Here is a 22,409-nt window from a genome sequence, read left to right on the forward strand (position 1 = left end):
TCATGCCATTATCGTTAACACATTTGGGTTTTAGCAACTTGCCTGGAATATCTGACTGTTAGCCGTGGCCAAGACAATGATCCCTCCAAACTTGGTGAGCGTGATCCCCGAGAGCACGGAGGAGCCCATGCGCGTGAGTGCGGCGGAGGCGCGCGCCACGCGGCACTCGCCCGCAGACACGCTGAAACTGTGCACCAGGTGCGAACAGAACTCCACCGCTATGCCCACCGCCATTACCTGCAGGGAAATTATTGTTATTACAGGCCGTCCGTAAAGTACGTCGCACATTTAGGGGGGAGGGAGGGGGGTGCAAGCGGCTTGGGACGTAGGAGCTAGGTGTGACCAACTGGGGCTAAAAATGGTTAAAATTGGTGTGATGTAATTTATGGATTGCCCCTTATGGTAGCCTGGAGTTTGGTGTCCCACTGCTGGGCAATGACCTCCCCCCCCATGTCCTCCATTCCTCACGATCCAAAGCAGTTGGGGATCAGTCATCGAAAAATACATTCAGGTTATTCTGGGCCTAACCTTTTTAGAAGGAAATAAGTTTTAATACAAGCTTACTTTCGTTGAATTTACTTTTTGTTAATTATCATCCAAATTACATACAGGTATATAAAGTGTCGAATCGATGCTATTAGAAAAGTTCCATCCCGTAGAGAAGATTCTGGTCAGACCACCAGAATTCCGTGACCAGGTTGGCACCAAACTTGCACAAGTGCACCAAACAGGTCAATCGGATACCCGGAAGAATACATACATACATGAAGTTAAATAAAAAAACCCGTGTGGTGTCGGGTTAGAATGACACCTCTCCATTTCTTCCGTGGATGTTGTAAGTGGCGACTGAGGATACAGGTTAAGGTATACCGTAGGCGACAGGCTAGCAACCTGTGACTATTGCACCGTTTATGTCAAACTTAAAACCTAAAATTGCTAAAAGTGGGTCGGAACCGGTAACATTTCGTGTGCTCTGCCTACCTCATTTGGGAATAATAATAAATAAATATCACGGAACAATTCACACCAATTGACCTAGTCCCAAAGTAAAGCTTGTGTTATAGGAACTAAACAACGGATAATAGTAGATTATTGTCGTGGCCTGGAAGTAGGCAATTGCTCTCTTAACTAAAACGAAGCCAGCAATTGCTATTCCAGCCGAGACTAATATAAAGCTTTTCTCAAAAATGGCGAATAATTCTGAAATAGAATAAACTTTTTCTCAAAATATTTTATAAAATTTAATTTTATTCCAATATTTTTCTTATGCTTTCCCGCCTTTTTTCATTAAAAATAAACTGCAGGTGTATTTTCCACCGAAAAGACCACAAGCTATTTCAGACCCAATAGAAAAGTCCGGAGTTCCAACAAAATATCTGATACCGGCCATTAGACTTGGCTGTATACGACTTGTGCCAACATTTCCATGGCCTTTTTAACTTAAAAAAAAAATATGTGACTGATTGCAGGCGCGCTAATTCATTATTGTCGAGCTAGCGCGCCTGCAATCTTTTTAACTTTTTAATTTTTCGCTGACCATAAACTATGCACTTCACCTTCTGATATGTAAAGAATAATGTCAACTTTTACGGTCATTTTTGAGAAAATATAATTATATAGATAGATACATACTTAAATACATATTAAACACCCAAGACCCGAGAACAAACATTCGTATTTTTCATACAAATATCTGCCCCGACACGGGAATGGAACCCGGGACCTCAAGTTTCGTAGTCAGGTTCTCTAACCACTAGGCCATCTGGTCGTCAATACAGGCGTGATGTTTGTGTGTGTGTGCGTGAAGTTAAATAAGTGGTTCACTTCACTATTGAAATTAGAGATGAGTTATGGTCTTCATAAGAATTTTAACCGTAAAAAATGGAACCTAGTCTACGAGTAGCTTGAATGAAAAATTATAAGTTCCATTTTGTAACATATAATTGCTTCTACTCACCAAATTGACTAGCGACACAGCGTTGAGGCTAATACCCCACCAGTACATGAGTCCTCCAATATTCACGACTATCATGGTGATGGTGATGACTACCACCTGAAACAAAAACAAACAGGTCAATGGCGAGGGTAAGGTGAAATGAAATGTCATAGTTAACTCTTGAATTAAGACCACTATAACGTCCTAACGCCCAAAGTCCTTTATAAAGGACTTATCAGTAATTTGACATTGAACTCTCTCAGAAGTGACATAAAGTTTCATGTTCATAAAACAAAAATTTGACTTGGGCGTTAGGAGGATATGATCACATTTATTGCAAAAAAAACTTATAACTACTGAAGTCAGAAATTTTAGATTCTTTTTATTGGATTTATTTTGTATACGCCCGGGTTGGTGTATATGGTACAGCACGCATCACGGAATGACGATGATCCGGAGTCAATTCGCGGACCCAATTATCCATTTCGATTTTTTAATGTAGGTTTTCTAGTTTCAGTATACTTTTTCTTGTGCTATAAGAGCTACCTTCATATCAAATTTCATGTTTCTTGGACAACCGGAAGTACCCTAAAGCTTTCTGGTTACAGCAATTTGCATGGAAACACATTTGAATGAATGTCTGTTTGATTATGTTGACTTAGAAGTTTGATTTTTTCAGAGGTATCAGAAACAAGTATTTGATATTAAATTCAGCTTGATGCCTCCACGCGTTCTTGTGAAAAATATTGTGACAGACGGTCAGGCAGACAGGCAACAAAGTGATCTTATAAGGGTTCCGGGTTTTCCTTTATAAGTAAAGTCAGGGTCAAAAATATCTTTACACTTTAGTACCTTATCACCGTAAGCCTTCCGACAATTTTATATCAAACTTCAAACATGAAGCAACAGCAACAAGCCAACATATCTTTGGCCTCGAATGTAACAAACCCTAAAAAAAATAATTAAAACTACTGTTAAAAACTAAAACATACTCACCAGCGCAGAGAACAGATCGAATCCCATCAACACGAACGTCACAATGAATATAGACAGCACACTTATGCCCATAGACTTCAACGTATCCGGCCACATCGTCAAATACTGTTCGTAGAACACGTAGAACACCGAATACGGGAACACACTGACCGTCGTATTCTCGCCATTCTCTTTCAAATGCCTGTTCAACGTTTCTGTAAGATTAGCAGCTACGTTTCTAGCGGCTTTTAGAGCGGAGTAATAGTCTGAGCTCGTTTTGAGCACTGTGTGATACGATTGGTAATATGTGGCGCCGACTTTAGAGTAGTTCTGGTAGGTTTTATAGTTGACGGCCTGGCTGTAGGCGGCGTGGCCGGCCTTAGGGCAGCTCTGGTCGGGGTTGTCTCGCAGGAAGTAGGACACGTAGCGGCGGAAGTCGGATTGCCCCGGGCGGTCCTCGGGCGGCAGCAGCGACATGTTGCATTTGTAGCAGTGGTTGTCAACTGTGGATACAGTGGGGCACATTTAGATGAGAAATTCAACATTATTTGATACATTTTATGTGAATGTTCAATTTGTGACCAAGTAGGGATGTTTGTTTGTTAAACTGTTACGCTTACAGCACTCAACTGATCGTTATGAAATTTAGTGTAGGCGACGTGGGTTACCGCCCACGGCCTCGCGGTGTAAGGGGGCCTCATGAATCGAAAGTTTCTCGTTTTTTGTTCATTTAAAAATCTATCATCTAATGTGTGGCGTGCCATCATAGGGCCTCACAAAATTTATCTTGCTCACACCAAATTTAGGCCCTGCACCGTCACTGAGGATAGTTTTTATCAAGGAAAATTTTAGTTTATTAATAATGACTATGCCAAGTTTCTTGCGGCACATTCTTTTTGGCAATGGTCTTTCCGAAAGCGCTCGTAGACACGAAAAATACATTTGGGTCGATCAAGTTTTTCTTGTCACTCGTTGTCATAGTTACGGTCTCCTGAGTCACTTTTAAAACTATGTTTATATCATTAAAATTCGCCAAACATGCATTTTTGTGGTAGTTTTAAGCCCCTTCCATAATTCGTCATCTAACAAGCATCTAAGTATAATGTGATACAACATTTCTTCTATTAAACTCTACTACTTTTGTCCCCTCGCTGACGGGACAGAATAACAACAAGAAATAGTTGATCCACCCATTTAATAAAGTTCTCTACGGGATATTTAAAAATAATCATTTTTTCTCGACATCTTCCGCGTGATTTGTACTGTAACACCTACCATCATCGAGGTCGTGCGGGCAGAAGCTGTTGTTGCTCTTGAAGGAGTAGCAGCACCCCGTGCTAGCCGACCAGTCGAAGAAGTCGTCGAGCCACGAGCCCGCCGGCTGCGCGATGTAAGTCTCGTTCGGGGAACGGTACGCTGTAACATGGAAAAGGTTGTTTTATGAACGGATAGCTCATTTTGTTAGCAGTACGCTTGGTCATCTTCTGGTATGGCAGAACATGGGCAGAATATGGGCAGCAGCGTCTCTTTGGCAACCTTGAGATGCTATACTGCGCTCGCTTGCCATGTGTGGCGAGTATTGGCTCCCCCCCCCCTCCTCATGAAAACTGGAGGTCTGTGAGGGAGGCCATGTCCAACAGTGATTTTAGTACACCATTTCAAGTATTTCCAACTAATACGGCGTATGCAAGCGGTTAAGATTTACAGTTGGTTGGTTGGATTCTCCGGTGATCCAGTTGGTAAGACATCTATGACGCCTAAGAGCGGGTTCCCACTTGTCGGATGTCGGGCCCGGATTTTAATCAGATGTTCCAGTTGCAGAACATTTAAGTTATTCACACTTGTACGACATACATTTTGGTATAGAAACGACCGACATCCGACATAGAACGTATCCGACACAACAAGTGGGAGTGGGAGCTCTAAAGCTACAGAAGACTGGTCCGCATACCGTCCGGCGTTCCGAAAATATTTTTCTTTTATTATGGGTAAAGCTTTACCATAATTGACATCACTGACGTCAAGAAAAAAATAGGCAATCCAGTTGAAATACTGTTGTTACGGCGGTTTTTTTTTTTTTTACTAATTCAATACATATATTTTGACTTTGACATACCTGAATACAATTGCATGGCCACGCTGTCGTCATTACAGAACCTTGTGCCGCATATCAGGTTCTGCGACTTGACTTCCGAGTAGTTTAATCCGTCCGTGATGACGAAGTAGACCGGTGGGCCGATGTTGAGATACTTGTTCAGGTGCTGGAAGTATTTGGTCTGGAAGCTGTCGTGGGGCATAGAGAGCTCCTGGTCGAGACCTATGTCTATGTGTGGCGCGACCTGAAAAAAATGAGATTATGTTAAAAAAAAAACCGGCCAAGAGCGTGTCGGACACGCCCAAAATAAGGTTCCGTAGCCATTACGAAAAAAATCAGTAATATTTTTCTAAGTATTTCGTATTTTATACGGAATCTTCCATGGTTTAGGTATATTTTATACCTTAGGCTTCTATTTACTCTTACACACACACACACACACACAAACATCACGCCTGTATTCCCAAATGGGTTGGGCAGAGCACACGAAACGTTACCGCTTCGAAGCCACTTTTAGCAATTTTAGGTTTGGATTTACTCTTAAACTACTAATAATTCTCAAGCAAACTTAGCCGTTATAGTTTTCCTTGAAAGTTTGATATACTTACTACCATATTGAATTTTTTAAATTTTTTCCACTCACCGGTTTAGATTTTAGAGGGGACGCTCAATTTTAATGAAAATTTCCACTTTAAAGTTGAATATTTCGCAAACGAATCACTGAATCGAAAAATCGTCTTAGCAAACCCCTAATGGTTTTAAAAGACCTATCCAACGATACCCCACATTATAGGGTTGGATGAGAAAAAAAATCACCCCCACTTTACGTCTATGGGAGGTACCCTAAAAAAAATTATTTTTCATTATACCATTTTGTCGGCATAGTTTACATATATATCCGTGCAAAATTACAGCTTTCTAGCATTGATAGTCCCTTAGCAGTTATAATTAATTGCAGTAAAGTACTTACAGCTACTGAGGAGCAAAGCCAGGCGAAGAATATGATCATGACGGAGGCGCGAACCTCCCTCTTCATGAGGAACGGCACGTAGACATGTTTGAACAAGTTATACAGAAGGCCCTCGTAGGCATCCGGTGCATCCGCCTTACTGCCTGACACACAGCAGAACACGTCGAATCTGTCAACAAAAGAACACATCTTAGCCGAGGAATTCTGTACGCAGTAGTACTACGTCAAGATTATGTCACGATTTGCCTTGTTTGACCATGTAATTTCGGTCAACACCCCATCGAACTTCGCTTGTAAAATGATTAAAATAAATACTGGAAATTAATTCTACACCATAATTTATACGAAAATGATACCAAACTTGCTCGTAGCCAGCTGGAATCAGAGCAACGCAACTCTTAGGTTAGTGTCTAATACGATATGGACCTTCGCAAACCAATACCTGATTCAATAAACGCTTTGTCGTGTCTGATATTGGTGCTAGTGACTGTACCAATCCCTCAAGGCTGAGGCCATATTGTCCAATACGTTGATGTTCGCAATCGCATTTACGATCTCTTTCTACCCTCGTCTTATGCCGTGAGACAGAAAGAAGTGATGAAAATAATGGTGATTTCGAGTGCGTTAGACAATAAAACCTCGGGTCGGGCTCAGATGCACACAGATTTAGGGCCATCTTAGACCACAAGTGGTCTTGGAGCACAAAAGGACACAGACATCATAATTATAAGAGGTAAGTATGATTATGATTTGATTAAGACATGTGTAACTTTCTGTCATATTTCATGTCATGTCTTTATGTCATGTTATGTTTGACAACCGGATGGCCTAGTGGTTAGAGAACCTGACTACGAAGCTTGAGGTCCCGGTTTCGATTCCCGGCCGGGGCAGATATTTAAGTATGTACTCGTATTTATCTACATAAGTATGTTTATCCGTGTCGCCTAGTATCCAAAGTACAAGGTTTGTTTAATTTGAGACTGGGTCAATCGGTGTCAAGTGTCACATGATATTTATTATCTAATACCTTTAAACGAGCAATTCTTGTATATATATAAACGTATATATTTCGGGGATCACGGAAACGGCTCCAACGATTTCGATGAAATTTGGTATGTAGGGGTTTTCGGGGATGAGAAATCGATCTAGCTTAGTCTTATCTCTGGAAAAACGCTCGGTACCGAGTTTTTCGCTCAGATATTTATATTAAAATAGAAAAAAAGTGAACATATTGGTCTTAGGCGGCTCCTATGCTGTGGGTCCCTTTATGGTACAGACCTGTTGGCGTCCTGTCGCTTGGTGTCCAGCGCCATCAGCGCCACGAAGCAGGTGACCTGCAGCAGGAAGTCGACCAGCAGCGCGGCCGCCGCGTACAGCGCGAACGCGCGCACCGCCGGCATGTCGCTCAGCGCTCCCAGGAAGAAGCAGACGGATTCCGATATCGACGTTAGGAACATCGACGGGCCCACCTGGCCCAGCCTGTGGACGAACAAATTAAACTGGGTTAAACTGCAAAGGGGCGTCAAACGTACGGTACGTACGTGTCGTTGTACGGCGACAGTTGACCACTGACAGCTGTCAATACGACCTTTTTTAAAATTAAACAGACCAAGGCACAAAACCTATTAATCTAACGAAACGTGTGGTTTGCCGAAATAAAGTTTCAATTATTAAAAATAAAAACGGCAAGTCTACTATGGTTAAAAAATATAATATGGACCATCCCAGAAAACTTAAGGTTCCTATTATATATTTTTCCTATATATAATTACATATATATTTTTTGGAACTCTAACCTATTTTATGCGACATAATTCCAGGCCCTTAAGGTCCCATTGGCTTCTTGATCTATATCACTCACGTGCGTCCGATATGCTGCGCGCGCGTCTCGTCCGGCCGGCGCGGCTCGCGCTGCGCCGTCTGCACCAGTATGAAGATGTTGTCGACGCCCACAGCGAGCACCAGGAACGGGATCACTTCCACTATGATGAGGGTCGCCGCCACGCCGATGTAGCCGAACAGACCGATCGAGCACACTACCGACGCCAGGACTATTAGAACACCTGTCGACGAAGAAAAAAATTGTTTTAACCCCTTTTCCAGGGCCCGCAAATTTAGATGTGCGAACACAAGTAAATCATAGTTTTATGTTGTTTACCTAGGAGGGATTAATTTTAAAATGAATAATATTTTTAATGAATTCAAAAATGTACATATGATTTTGTACCATATTGTATACTTGATAAGGTCGAGTATTTAGTGTACCTACATTTATGTGGCTACTATATTCTATGGCCTGGAAAAGGGTTAGTCTGACTGACGGGCCATCTGTTAATACAACGAGAACCGCTGTCAGATTCTTGTCGCATATATTAGAGAAATGAGCCACAACGAAGGAAAGTTTTTTACTTCAAAACGATACAGCGTGCTTGTAGTATGATTTTAATTTATTTCAATTTCATGCTAAATGGAACAGGAAACTAATAAAATAATAAATAATAATAAAATATACCTAAACTGACTAAAAACTGTATATAATACGAAATCCTTAGAAAAATATTACTTATTTTTTTCGTAATGATTTTGGGCGTGTCCGACACGCTCTTGGCCGGTTTCTTTAAATCAAACCTCACCTCCAAGCCCCAGCGTGACTTTGCTGTCGATGAGAAGCCTCGAGCACGTCGTGAAACGCCCGAGCGAGATGGCGATATAAGCGAACATGATGAAGTAGGACACAAGAATCGTCGACACGTCGGACTGGGATTCCCGCAGTAGTTCGTCTTCTATGGAGCGCTCCGAGGTGTAAGCGATATCCATGTACTTTGGCATTTCATTTTCGGTGTAGTTCTTCATGAAGGCTATGAACTCTTTCTCCCATTCGAGCGCCGGTCCCAACTAAAAAAGATCCACAGAATTATAAAAATCTAATTTTCCTCCATATTATTATTACAATGTATCGATTTATTAGTCGCTTAATATTTATTCTTATTTCTTTACTAATGTCTGTTTCTATAAGATAATATTCTTAATTCTCGTATTAATGTACAACTCCGTGTCATAAAACAAACTCGAATCAGTTATCTACGTGCCAATTTAAAGTTTTAACCATGTCTCGACAGCCATAAGGTATTTCGGATCTGCCAAGGTGATCAAAAACACCGAAACCTGAACTCTAACACCTTAATAATAGAGTGCATGTGTCGCTCCGCATTATCTGATGGCAGCTGCAGTGTCAGGTCCACTAACCTTGTCCTTATCGTGCTTATTGTTGACGAGGATGGTCAGTATGAGCGCGGAAGCGTTGAAGTACTGGTCGGGCGCGGGGAAGCCGCCCAGCGCGACCGCCGGCAGCACGGGCCCGCCGTATTTCGCGCGGCACAGTTCGTCGTAAGGGTTCCTGGAACATAATATACATTTAGCACAGACTGGCTAGAACCAAAAAGTTTCTTGGGTGGTTAATTTTAGAATAAATAAGAAACCCGCCCCGGCTTCGCGAGGCTGCAACTTTGCAAAAACAAAAGGCGACAATAGTTATTTGTGTCACAAGGGAGCAAAATGGTGTATTTACGGCGAGGGCGTACATTGAATCCAGAATGTAGCGAAGGATTCTACAATGGATTCTAAAGTAGAATCCTGAGCGTAATGAAAGATTCAAGTGTTAACGCCCAAGATGAAAATAATTTTCCTCCCGGGTTTCTCATATAACTTTTCACACCGAGCATTAAGAAACTTGAAAAAAAAAAAACCTTGAATTTAAAGCCCCATATTCAGAAACAGCCTGTACATAAATGTAGTAAAGATCAGCCAATCAAGCTCAATCAAGGCTGTGACGTCAAACAGATGTCTCGTCGATGGCGCAATCTATCTATATTTGCTTGTACAGTCGCCATCAGATATTTCGGAGCGGCCAAGGTGGTCAAAAATATCGGAACATGCACTCTATTATTAAGGTTTATGTATCGATGTTTTTGATGACCTTGGCCGCTCCGAAATAACTCATGGCGACTGTATCAGGCCTATGCCTCTGTTACAGATGAATTTTAGCGTGTTGCCTGTGCACATGGTCTTTTGTAACTGATTAGACCGATGCAAGAGCAACATGTTCGTCCTCAGACCTGACAAGAGAAGTATGCGGAGATTGATGCAGAACCACGTTGGCGTCGTACGTCTCTTGCCAGCAAGTGTCTCAAGCCAGGATTCTTCGCAATACTTGCGACCCTCCAATACACATTTGCGCCAATCACACCTTGTTCAACCCTCCATTATTAGTACATTGTGTCTTAAGGGCGGTAAATAAGGAATTACGAACGAGAGTCTATTAGAAGCCCAAGTCGAAGACTGAGGGCTTTAATGAGTCGATGTTCGTAATTCTAGTACCGCCCGTGCGACATACAATGTTTTTCATCACATTTGCGAGTACATTTTTTATTTGTAAAAGAAAAAATATAATAAACTCCAATTCAATAGAATCTGACAATCCTGTAGACACTTCCAGCCTACTAATTTAAACACCGGACTGCCTAAGGCTTTGTGATGTGACTGTTATTCTTTTTTGATTCCTTTTAGATGATAATTGCAACAAAAGGGACATATATAATCAAGTGTGCCCACGATAGGGTGTCTTAAATGTGTAGAAAATTGACAGATTCTATTGAATTGTACTTTAGTTCCAAATATTGGCGATACCTTGGGCTGCGCTCTTGGCAGCGCCGCCCTCCCCCTCCCGCAGCATGTGCCTGAGCCGCGTGTGCATGTGGTCCTGCAGCAGCACCATCAGTACGGGCATTTACTCATTGACCGACCTTGGGCTTCATGACAAGCACATTAAGGTCGAGGGTTTTATTTGGGGGGTTGCAACCAAGGTAGCCTGCATGTTACGACACTGTTTACGAGCAAGTGTGATGAAAAATGGCTTTACTAACTTGGCGCACGTGATGATCTGATCGAGGTACGCGTTGCCCTCCAGTTCGTCGGTGACCAGTTCCTCGTCATCCTGGTACCAGCCCCAGACGCTCTGTATGGCGCACTGGTTGCCGTCGCCCGCGCGGAATGTTGACGACAGCGGCGCGAAACACACGTCCTGGAGGAGTGTCGAGTTGTCCGCTGAACGGATGCCTGAAAGGAGAGACAGTTTATTTTTTATTTTTTTATTCGACTGGATGGCAAACGAGCAAGTGGGCACAACACACACACAACACACAGTGTGTGGGGACAGTGTTACAATCCTACTAATTCTAAGGGGCTGTTTCACCATCCATTGATTAGTGTTAACTGGCGGTTAGGTGTGATGCCGCCTCTATTTGTTTTGTTCGAATAGACGGAGACGGCATCACATTTAACCGTCGGTTAACGCTAATCAATGGATGGTGAAACAGCCCCTAAATGCGAAAGTTTGTGTTCGGCTCGACGGATTCGAATGAAATTTGGTTTGCAGATAGCTGGAGCTATTATTACAAACACATAAGCTAATTTTTATTCCGATTAATGCATAAAATCGCTTAATTTAAACTGCCAGGTTAAGGGACAGGAACGGGTGTGATTTTGCAATGTTAATAAAATCAAGATTTTTAGGAATTCCCACGGAACTTTTTGAGAGATTCCAGAATGTTACTATAAAATCTGACTTTTTCTATTCAAAGGGCAGGTCTAATGATCAATTTGAGTGAATCCGCGATTAAAAGCTAGTTTAGTACAGTCGAGTTCATAAACTTGTGAGCAAAAATTTGATCAAATATATCTGAGCACGTTTCTACGCCGTTAAAAATAGAGACTGTACAAAGCCCAAAAGTGACACTAATGTCAAACCTGTCAAAAAACTAATGTCAACCTGTCTGAAATTTATTTTAGAGACAAGAAACAACGGTAAAATGGGTGGTAAAATAAAAATACAGTTAACGACATTATATACAGAATACTAGCTGTAAAGACTAAAAACGTCGTCGTGTGGACTCGCAGCAGCTGCCAATATTGCTTATCTTTTTTTCAAATTTAACAATTTTAATTTAAACTCACTCATAATCCTCTGCTGAAGCGCCAGTACGTCCAACAAGAAGGTCGCATTGAACACCGGCCCGAAGGTGGTCGTAACGTTAAACTCGTCTGTCCGTTGCACGTTGGACAGCCCTTTAGCGCTGATGATCAGCATCTCAGTTCGGTAGAACGGCTCAAAGTGAGAGTCGAAGTACTCGCGCTCCTGGCGGGAACGGGACGTCGGCGATGCCCACAGCTCCACAGGGTTTGTGGTCACCTGCATGAACTTGATGCCGTGTCCGAGAGCCACAATCACGCAGAGGCCTGGGGACAAAGTGCACTTTAAAGTTTCAAAGTTTACAACTGCAAGAAAAATCGTTGCGGCGCTGGATTGGCCACTCACTACAAACTCGTTGGATTTAAGACCTCGCCAAGTAATGCAACTGCACGCTTTTTGTTTGTGAATGTCACAAAAATCTACCACCGGTTAGGAAAAACCTCTATTGAGAAGAACCCGGCACGAAACTCAACGAGGCATATGAGGTTAAAACAGATCTGCAATGTTATTTAACACAACTACATTTTTAAGACAGTAGATTAAGGGGCTGTTTCACCATCTATTGATTAGTGTTAACTGACGGTTAAATGTGATGCTGTCTCTATTTGTTTTGTTCGAATAGACGGAGACGGCATCACATTTAACCGTCAGTTAACACTAATCAATGGATGGTGAAACAGCCCCTAAGTATTTGAAGTAAGAGACTCATTAATTGTATTTAAATAATACATTATAGAAAAAAGTCGCTAATGCGTACGCTTGTATAGAAAGCTCTGTTACATTTGTGTGGTTCAAAACCTAAGATTAAACGCACGTTCCGTCGGAGTACGTGATATTATATCCGCCGTAGGACGTCCACTGTTGGACACAGCCCCGCACAGACCTCCAGTTGCTTCGGTTGGAAGCGGCCTGCATCCACCACGAACCCAGGGCTCTAACCAGGTCATTCGTCCGTCGTTCGCTCGATATGCCTATAGATCATTGTAATTTGAGTATGGAACTTACCTATGAACAACACAACCCAGGGCCGCGAGGCCATATGCACGCCCCACCACTGGAAGAAGTCCTCCAGTTTAGTCTCCGTGTCAGCGCCAAGCTTTTCGAAGAACGTGGCTTCTTGCAAACCGTCCGGTTGGTCGATGGAGCGAGGGTTCGTCGCCATCTCTTGTTCATTGTCTGAAGCTACACCTGGATACATACAACAGTATAAGGAAATGCTTGTTTTGGTACTGAGGGCCTACGTTAGCTGACGTGGTTTGCACAGAGCGGGTGCACGCCCCGCCCAAAGGACAACATTTTTCGCTCTCAGAATCTTTTCACACGTAAAAGATGCAATCTTAAGCAAAATCGATGTTTCATTATTTTATTCACAGACACATAATTTTTAGTCTAATTTCGTAACAAACGGCATACCGGTTGCAACGCTTCAGAGACCCAGGGATGTTCATAGTAAGGGCGCTATGATACATACCCTACACTACACAATATGTAGAGATTTATTGTAACATATACATATTTTGTATATTGCTACTTAAATTTCATTGTTACTAAAAAAAAAAAAAATTTGTAACTATGGTTAGGTAAAATAGGCGATTAGTATAAGAGCCATGCAGCAAGGGTAAGTAATAATAACAAAATAAAATAATAAATAATAGTATAAGTGCAATAGCGAATGGTGTCACTCAGAGGTATAAAGGTGAGTTCTTATTACTAAGTTACTCGTATTGGAATTAGCTACTGATTATTTAATTATGGTGTTATAAATTGAGTGTTGCTGAAAACGTGTTTATTTATTATTTAAATCTAAAAGTTTAAAAATAATATACTGAGCGGCAAAAAACCAACCCTCAAATGTATGCAATAATAGGTAATTTTGTATGCAGTGGGCCAAATTTTGTGCCGTCGAGTATATTTCAAATCATCAAGTGTAATACGTCTTGGACAAAATGTGCCAATGTCCTTAAAAAATCTAACTAGTTCATCAGTTAGACTATGAGAAAATATTCGAAACGAATTCCTTTTGTCAATTAAACAAAAACTTATGAAGATATAGACAAAAGAAAAAATATGTGTCCAATATCTTCCGACTATCTAATTGACGGAATAAATAAAATCTTTTTTTTTTCACCCAAGAAATTACCCAATTATACTCGTAGCAAGATTAGCAAGTTTAATCTGCCAGTTATAAAGTTAACGATGTGTAGTTTAGTTTCCTTGTGCCCCCAATCCTTGATATTCGCAATAAAACGCTAATCGCGCCTTGGAAAGAATCCCTTTGGTCAATACAAAGCAATAATTCGTACATTACACTTAGGCATTAGTCCCACCGCCGGCGAGTAGCGACAAGTGTTTTCTAATATGAAAAATTTATCGCTCGGCAACAATAGCGATAAAATGTTCATAATAAAAAAAACAGTCTTCTCGTTACTCGCCGGTGGTGGGACTAGTGCCTTTAACTAGTTTGCTGAAATATCATTCGGAACTCGAAACAAAAGATCGGTGAATCTTGGACGAAAACCGACAAGTCCCGAGCGACATTAACATTCTGGTTGTAATGTATGAATAAATCCTTTACATGGCCGTTCAATTTTGAGCTCTACCCTGTTATATTTAAAGTCGTATACGTACTAGATCGGTGGCTGTGAAGCGGACTGGTCTCCGGCCCGCCGCGCCGCTCGCCGCGCCACCCGTCTGCGCCCCAAGCACCGCAGTTAGTATCCACCCAATTTAGCACTTATACAAATGACATAAAGTCCAGATCGCGTCGGAGGTGGCTGTTGGTTACAACGTTACGGTTTGACAAGCCCACGTTTGTAGTAATTTGCATTAATCAGATGTGAATTGGTACAATTGCTTAACTATCAAAACTATGGATCATTTGTTTCGATCATGGCATCTTTATAGGTTATTGTAGGAATGTCTTCACTATAAGATACTTATTCAATTAAAATGCGACCTTATGTAAAGTGAATAAGCGCTAAATTGTCACACGAGCGTATGAAATTCTCCCCACACCGTTCCAAAGAAAAAAGAATCGTCCGATAGAAATTATAATAATGGTTTCTAAATATTCCAAAGTAATCAACTATGAATCTTAAACTTACGAAATTAAGAGTCATAGCTGTTTTACAATTATTATAAACTCATAACCATCACCTTAGTGAATGTAACACAAGGTTTCGTGCAAATGATTGCTTCTAGTGATTGCTTGTAAAAATGATAAACAGCTGTAAAATTATAGCACTAAAGTATTTAATGCCATGCATGTTGCGATTAAACTCAAAGAAACCTTGTGCACATTTGTAATAAAATTTCCTACTGCATATTATCTTAATTAAAAAATAGATACATGGTTTACATTTTTTAATGAATGCAGTAGAAAACCTTGGTGATACCTACTATTTAGCAAATAATACAGCAGTAACTCTAATGTTTATTAAAAAACTGATTAGCGTATATGTAGATATTTGGATTTTTAGCAGGTCAAGAAGATATTACTCTATCTCAGCCTTAGGTTTAGTAATACAAGTAATAATCTACACCAGTAGGGATAAATCCGTCACCGTTTCTATAAATCAAACACATTATTTAAGTACTAAAGTAAAGTTTTCTAAGACATTTATAATTTGAATGAGCAATATTTCTGACATTCTGGTCAAACTTCGCATAGTATTTATACTGTGAAATATGACATACATATAACGTACATACGTGCTAGTATATGGATGTTAGTTGAGTATAGAATACGAGGTGAATTTTTAAATATAAAAAGCTTTTAAAATTCCTCGGCACATGTTTAGAGCCAGGAAACACGTGAGTTTAACGACAATTATCTTTCATTGTTTAGGATTAAAGTCTGTTTTACACTGAATCATCGTCTTATCTTAGTCAGCCCTGACACTGATGTACACAACGCTTAATTTCGCAGAAGTAGTAGACATTGGTAATGCACCATAGTCATTAGTCCTCAACTGTGTATTCATAGCACAGTCAGAATAGGGATGTTGACACCATTAAAAAATAATTCGAAGACACGACTCCAGTAAAAAAACGCTTTATTTTAGCCCTGAAAACCAGATCAATTTTCGATTAACTGCAAAATTAGATTTTTTGTTGCTTTAAAACAAATAAATAGTTAGTTGATTGAGTGTGCGAACAAGTGACGTCATAAGTTGCTATTGTCATTCAAACTCTATGGGAGAATTGTGTTTTGACAGCTCATAAAAAGTACGTCAATTGATTGGTGGTGTCAACATCCCTATTATAATGAGCATTTCTGTATACTTACAAGGTGACTTTGTAAGCCTCTGGTTACACCAGAAATGTGCGAAGATGTGTTGCGAAGAATGTGTTTTTTGTTTATATTTACATTTACCTAGCCTCACTCCGCTCACCTGTTTCCACCAGATCTGTACAGTGCGAGGATAGGAAAATGAACCGTTTCTATTGGTTCATGAACAGAGAGCGGAATTTTCATGGCATTTTTTGACCTGTCATAGTGAAGTCTCACTTATCGACTTCCGATATACACATATATATCGATACAAAACATAGGTACTAAAGAATATTAAAAGTAGAGGTAAACAATAGGCGGCCTTAAGTTAAAGAGCGATCAGATCAGAGACATATGCAATGAACAATAAATGGATAACGATTTCTAATTTAATAATTCCAGTTCAGTTTTTTTTTTATTTGTATGTTGAAATTGTTCTGTTGTAATGTTAACAAGTGTTCCATTAATGTCTGTTTAAAAGAAATAGATGTTTTTTTTTCATATTTTCCGGTTTTAAACCTCTTCTTTTACAGTCAAACATCCATTTGTATACGGAAAAATAACGCTCTACATAACATGATAAGTTAACGACAGTTTAACTTAAAGTCTAATATATCGACATCATTTAGGTAGAGTCGATAAGTGAGAAGTCACTATGACAGGTCAAAAAATGCCATGAACATTCCGCTCTCTGTTCATGAAAAACACATTCCTCGCAACAAATAAATAAATAGAAAATAAATAAAAATAATAATAACATCCTCGCACATCTCTGGTGGCAACGCAGCCTAATTCGTTGTAGTCTGGTGCCCAAGGGCCCCGGCTTTTTATAAGGCTTGCGATACATATAAGCGGGTTAAGGGGGCGGCACTCTCGGTGCGGCAGTATTGATTGATTGATCAAGTTCCTAGCCTAAAGTATTACGGCAAAGCCGAGCAGCTTTTTCACGAACATTCATCTAAATACAACGTGTCTCAACTCTCTGGACAATGACGAAATCCCGAGTAGAGTTCCTTCTCAGGAATATTGTTATGCTAGCTTTTGCCCGCGATTTCGTCCGCGTAGAATTCGGTTACCGCGCGCTGTTCCCTCGGGAACTGTGCATTTTTCTGGGATAAAAAGCAGCCTATGTCACTCTCAGGCCCATAATTCTCTATGCAAAGACGAACAAACACACACTTTCACATTTATAATATTAGTATGTATTGTAAATGATTTGGTTACATGAATATGAAAAAAAATAACAAGTATTAAATCATAAATCAGTCATTTCTCCGTGAATACTGTGGCGTTTAGTGTCGGCTTTGTACAGTCAGACATACCCTAATCGACACCTTCTATTCGTCTTTGTCCAAAGGGTAGAGACACGTTGTATATTCGATTTTACGGCAGCTGCAGGCTGAGACAGCCCGGCGGAACGAGGATAGATAAATGTGTACTATTCTTCTTCTTTCTTTCTTTCAATTGGTTCATGACACACACATTCCTCGCAACGCATCCCCGCACATCTCTGGCAGGTCAGATGTCCAGCATGTATGTGTTGCATCACACCCCTCAGTACCTTAAGACTTCGGTAGCATCCTCAATGTAGTAGATAGAGCACTCACCAACGATATTCTCCTGCTGGTGGCAGCAATATACTCCGCTGAGGAACAGCGTGGTGAATATGACGAACACGATCGCCATGACGACGGCGTACCCGTCGGCGCCGTGGATGGAGAACGGGCGCGGCGGCGGCGGCGACGGCCGCGGCGCGGGGCACGACGCGCTGCAGTCCAGGCACGAACACCCCGGGGAGCCCTGCCATACAAACAGTTTAAGGTAATGTATTTATATAGAAAACATTGCTTTGCCATGTGTATGAAAATTTTTAACAAGCTACCGAAAAGCATACGGGAGCTACCCCTGAATATATTTAAAAAAAAAAGTTAATGCAGATACTGTTGGAAAAAATATACTACAGTGTAGGCGATTTACTCTCGCAAGATAGTTTCTAGTACAGTTGCTTTTAGTGTTGGAAAATGTAATTTGCATGCTAGTATAAGAAAATTGTACAAATAGCAGGATAGGAAACCTTTTGTCTCATTACCATCTAATGACAGTTGATGTAACTACTTATTCTATGCAAATAAATCTTCTATTCTATTCTATTCTAAGGGTCAATCAACTTTTTAGTGTAGCTTGTTGCCATGGTAACGTCTCCTGAGTTAAGTTTAGGTACAAATCCACGAATAGTTAGTTGTGACAGTTTTATGGCAATTCCTTCATCGGTAATTTCCTAAGTGTGCTAATAATATTTTTCCTAACAATGTGTATCAGTGATGTCTCCTAAGTTACAGGATAGAATAACAGCACGAAAAAATCCGATTAACCCTAAACACATTAAAAAAAAATGTATAGATCTCGTCTTCAAAATTTTCCAGAATATCGTCATTACTTTGAATAAATCTCTTTTCTGAAATCAATACGTCAACAAAATTTAACCTTGAAATAATGTTCATAAATTTCACTCGGAAAAATCATCGCAGTGCGTAGAACATGCGTGAATAGGCGTAAAATATCTCATGATTTACTTGAATTTGGTAAAGGTAATGTACAGTGGGTAACATGAGGTGTTACGACAAATAAATATCAAAACAGACTGAAAAACTTAGTAAACTTTTGCAAATCATGTTGCTTCAGCACTGTAGCCCTAAAGATATGGAGGGGAGGGGATCGAGCCAAATCTCACGCAATCTCACTCAGGGGGAATGAAAACATCGCTAAAATCGCTTCACATCCGCAACGAGTAAATACCTGTCGGTTTTCGTGTAGACATAACACTAAAGCAACACGATCAATATTTTGATAACGTGGGAGCTGTCTTAAATCGAACCCGTGCCAATTTCCATTAGGTACAAACATGTTTTAAAAACATACCACCTTGCCGAACAATGATTTGATGATTTCTCATTGTTGCCATAGAAAATTCTGGGAATACTTGTATTTATTAAATACACAAGTACAGATTTAGTTCATAATGATAATCCATCGTATTTTCTCGGAAAAGTTTGTATTTATCGTGCTCTCTCAATTAGATTCAGTCATAGGCATGAAAGGGGGGCCGGGTGGACCGAGCCCACCCCAGGATGTTGGGCTACCGATTCAAAGTTCTATAATACTGATATCATCACACAAAAATCCAGGCCAGCCTCCCTGAAAAATAACCCTAGATACGCCAATGGCTTCAGTACCCATTGCACAGTCGTACATTTTTATGGTGCTTACTCTTTTGAATCTTCAAATCCGGATTTACCCATCTCTAATCCGAACGATGTTCGATTGAAGTGGATTGTACCATCTACGTACCAGTTTTAAGCAAAACTCACCCCAATCCCCTGGTTGCAGGGAAGCGTGCTGGGATTATACGGCTTGAAGGGTTCTCCCGGCTTGGTGTCCACATAGTTTATCTGGAACGGCGCGACGGACTTATCCCCCATGAAATTGAACCAGCGCTCAGGGGTGCAGCCTGTAGAACGACCGCACATCACGTTCAGAGCTGGCTGATTGGTGGAGGGCATCAGCACCTGGAAAAAGGAGTAAATAATTAAAAAAAAAATACTTCAAATAACTTCCTTAGGTAGCAGTGGTGTTTTTTCTTGAAAATTTAATGTGATCAAAAGAGAATTATACTCTATGGGCCTACGCTGTACGCTAGCGAATCGGATCATAAATTACTGAGTAATGAGGCAACAATAAAAAATAGAATAACTCGTAAGTTCCCAAGCTGTGCGTCACGACGCCTGGAGATTTACTATAAGTGTTAGCGGGACGGCAGGATACGCAGTTCGAATTCTGCACTTGGTAGTATAGGGCCTGGGCGAGACGTAGCTCTTCCACGGGCATAGCGAGATGGTACCAACAAGTTCCCAATATTCGTCGCTGTATTTAAAATACTAGGAACCCCTGATTTAACTGATCCAATCAATTCAAGTGGTTCAGGCGTACCTAATTTTATCAAGATTATTCAAGTGTCTAGATGATAAAGGAAATTTGTTACGACAAATTGTAGGATGTTTTCCGGTAAAAACACGTTTTTTTTTGTATGAATGTTTGATAACGTTTATCACTGATTTTTTGCGATGCACTCTTTAAGACACAAACATCAAAAATATGTCAGCAAATTACTGAGGTTTTTTGGATATTTAGTATCCTACTAATATCATACATAATAATTTACAAACGCAAAAGTTCGTCATGGTGTTAGTAATAATTTTATATAGAGTACAGAACAGATTTTGATAAGATTTGGTACAAACCCAGTTTATAACTTTGATTGACACTTAGGATAATTCTTAATTCGGGAAACTGCTAAGTTCTCACACAATGCAGACACAAGTCGCGTGCAACAACTAATAGATATTCCACAAAAAAAATCACCTGTGAGCAGGAGTTGAACGTGGCTTCCTTATATTCAGAATCCAGATGGTAGTCAACTTCAGTGACCATAAAAGTTCCTGCAAAAAAAAAATTGCGTATAAATAATTAAATCATTGCTCTTCTATGGGGACTGTCTTTTAAATTTATTTTTATTTTATTATGAGAATATTAATGTATTTATAAATAACATAACCATAAAAATTTCATTTTTAATACAAGCTTTTTTTGCTGACTGTACTTTTTGTTGACTGTACTTGCAACAGCGCAAGTACACTTGCATACCAAATTTCAAGTCGATGCTATTAACCGTTGAAAAGTTCCGCCCTGCGGAGACGATCCTGGCTGGACTACCAGGAGGTCACTACTAGATTATTGTATTGTCACCAAATTTCAATAAGTATGCCAAATTTAAAGTCAATCGGACCGCTTGAAGTGGGTCAAATTTAGCTTTCAAGATTACAAATAAATAAACAAATAAACAGGGCAAGTTAAAGAAAAGCTTGTAAAAACATTTGATTTTCATCAGTCTTGACTGGACCATCAGTCCGTCAGTCTGAAAGGGTTACACAGTAATTCTGCCGTCATTCAGACCAGAATGATGGCCTGAACTGACGCCAGAATGAGCGTGAAATCGAATTCTATAATATCGAAATTGTCGAATCATGCGAGGGTAGTGCACAGCAACAAGTAATATAACAAGCCATCAGTGACTCACCGTTGAAAGGCTCAATAGTTTTCGGAAACACGTAGTCGCTCTGATGAGGGCCGCACGTCATCCAGCTTATTGCTTCTTAAAGCTGTCCAGGCATCCGAGGCTGCACGACAGCATCAGATAATGTAACAAGCTATCAGTGACTCACCGTTGAAAGGCTCAATGGTTTTCGGAAACACGTAGTCGCTCTGATGAGGGCCGCACGTCATCCAGCTTATTGCTTCTTAAAGCTGTCCAGGCATCCGAGACTGCACGACAGCATCAGATAATGTAACAAGCCATCAGTGACTCACCGTTGAAAGGCTCAATGGTTTTCGGAAACACGTAGTCGCTCTGATGAGGGCCGCACGTCATCCAGCTTATTGCTTCTTAAAGCTGTCCAGGCATCCGAGACTGCACGACAGCATCAGATAATGTACAAGCCATCAGTGACTCACCGTTGAAAGGCTCAATGGTTTTCGGAAACACGTAGTCGCTCTGATGAGGGCCGCACGTCATCCCGCATATGTGCTTCTTGAAGTTCTCGAGGCACGTAGGGCAGCGTGACAGCAACAGCTCCGCCGGCTTGATGCCGTTAGCGAAGTTTCTTAACATGGCGCTATCGCAGCAAGTGACACCGCCCGCGACGAGCTCCGGGCATAGTGTCTCGAGGATGCCCTGGAAATAAATAAATAAAAAATTAAATCCTGACCACACATTAATGTTACAAAGCCCCCCTTGCAAAGATGAACCATTTTTAGGCTACGGTTCCACCAAAGATGTGCGAGGATGTGTTGTGAAGAATGTTTGTCATGAACCAATAGAATTGCTTCGTTTACTCGTACCTATCTTCACACAGCACAGCTCTAGTGGAAACAGTTGAGCGGAGCGACGATAGGAAAAGAAAGCGTTTCTATTGGGTCATTTTGACGACCAGATGGCCTAGTGGTTAGAGAACCTGACTACGAAGCTTGAGGTCCCGGGTTCGATTCCCGTGTCGGGGCAGATATTTGTATGAAAAA

The 22,409-nt window shown here is 40.7% G+C and overlaps 1 protein-coding gene across 3 annotated transcripts; it reads right to left on the reverse strand.

Moving 5' to 3' along the window:
• Nucleotides 1-11: 11 nt before the first annotated feature.
• LOC141441091 (NPC intracellular cholesterol transporter 1-like) lies at nucleotides 12-21,620 on the reverse strand. Of its 3 annotated transcripts, none has more exons than XM_074105734.1 (18): nucleotides 21,557-21,620; nucleotides 20,697-20,773; nucleotides 19,646-19,843; nucleotides 17,885-18,077; nucleotides 14,633-14,695; nucleotides 13,010-13,192; nucleotides 11,989-12,270; nucleotides 10,899-11,091; nucleotides 9,223-9,373; nucleotides 8,610-8,871; nucleotides 7,838-8,039; nucleotides 7,255-7,455; nucleotides 5,977-6,145; nucleotides 5,028-5,250; nucleotides 4,187-4,327; nucleotides 2,933-3,414; nucleotides 1,958-2,053; nucleotides 12-237 (listed from the first exon to the last, which is right to left on the reverse strand). In XM_074105734.1, exons 1-18 carry the CDS (start codon nucleotides 21,615-21,617, stop codon nucleotides 31-33), a joined length of 3,384 nt encoding a protein of 1,127 aa, XP_073961835.1. In that variant the 5' UTR covers nucleotides 21,618-21,620; the 3' UTR covers nucleotides 12-30. The 3 variants fall into 3 exon arrangements, with proteins under 3 accessions (XP_073961835.1, XP_073961836.1, XP_073961837.1); XM_074105735.1 differs by lacking the exon at nucleotides 21,557-21,620 and adding an exon at nucleotides 21,412-21,475; XM_074105736.1 differs by lacking the exon at nucleotides 14,633-14,695.
• Nucleotides 21,621-22,409: the final 789 nt, after the last annotated feature.

This window comes from Choristoneura fumiferana, chromosome 23 (genome assembly GCF_025370935.1).
Source record: "Choristoneura fumiferana chromosome 23, NRCan_CFum_1, whole genome shotgun sequence".
Taxonomy (NCBI): Eukaryota; Metazoa; Arthropoda; class Insecta; order Lepidoptera; family Tortricidae; genus Choristoneura; species Choristoneura fumiferana.

Coding starts and splice junctions, on each gene's coding strand:
- LOC141441091 (XM_074105734.1), bottom strand. CDS start 21,617: ATGACGTGCGGCCCTCATCAGAGCGACTACGTGTTTCCGAAAACCATT. Junction 11,092..11,988: donor GCTTCAGCAGAGGATTATGA/GTGAGTTTAAAT, acceptor CTCTCCTTTCAG/GCATCCGTTCAGCGGACAAC. Junction 4,328..5,027: donor GGCCATGCAATTGTATTCAG/GTATGTCAAAGT, acceptor TCCATGTTACAG/CGTACCGTTCCCCGAACGAG.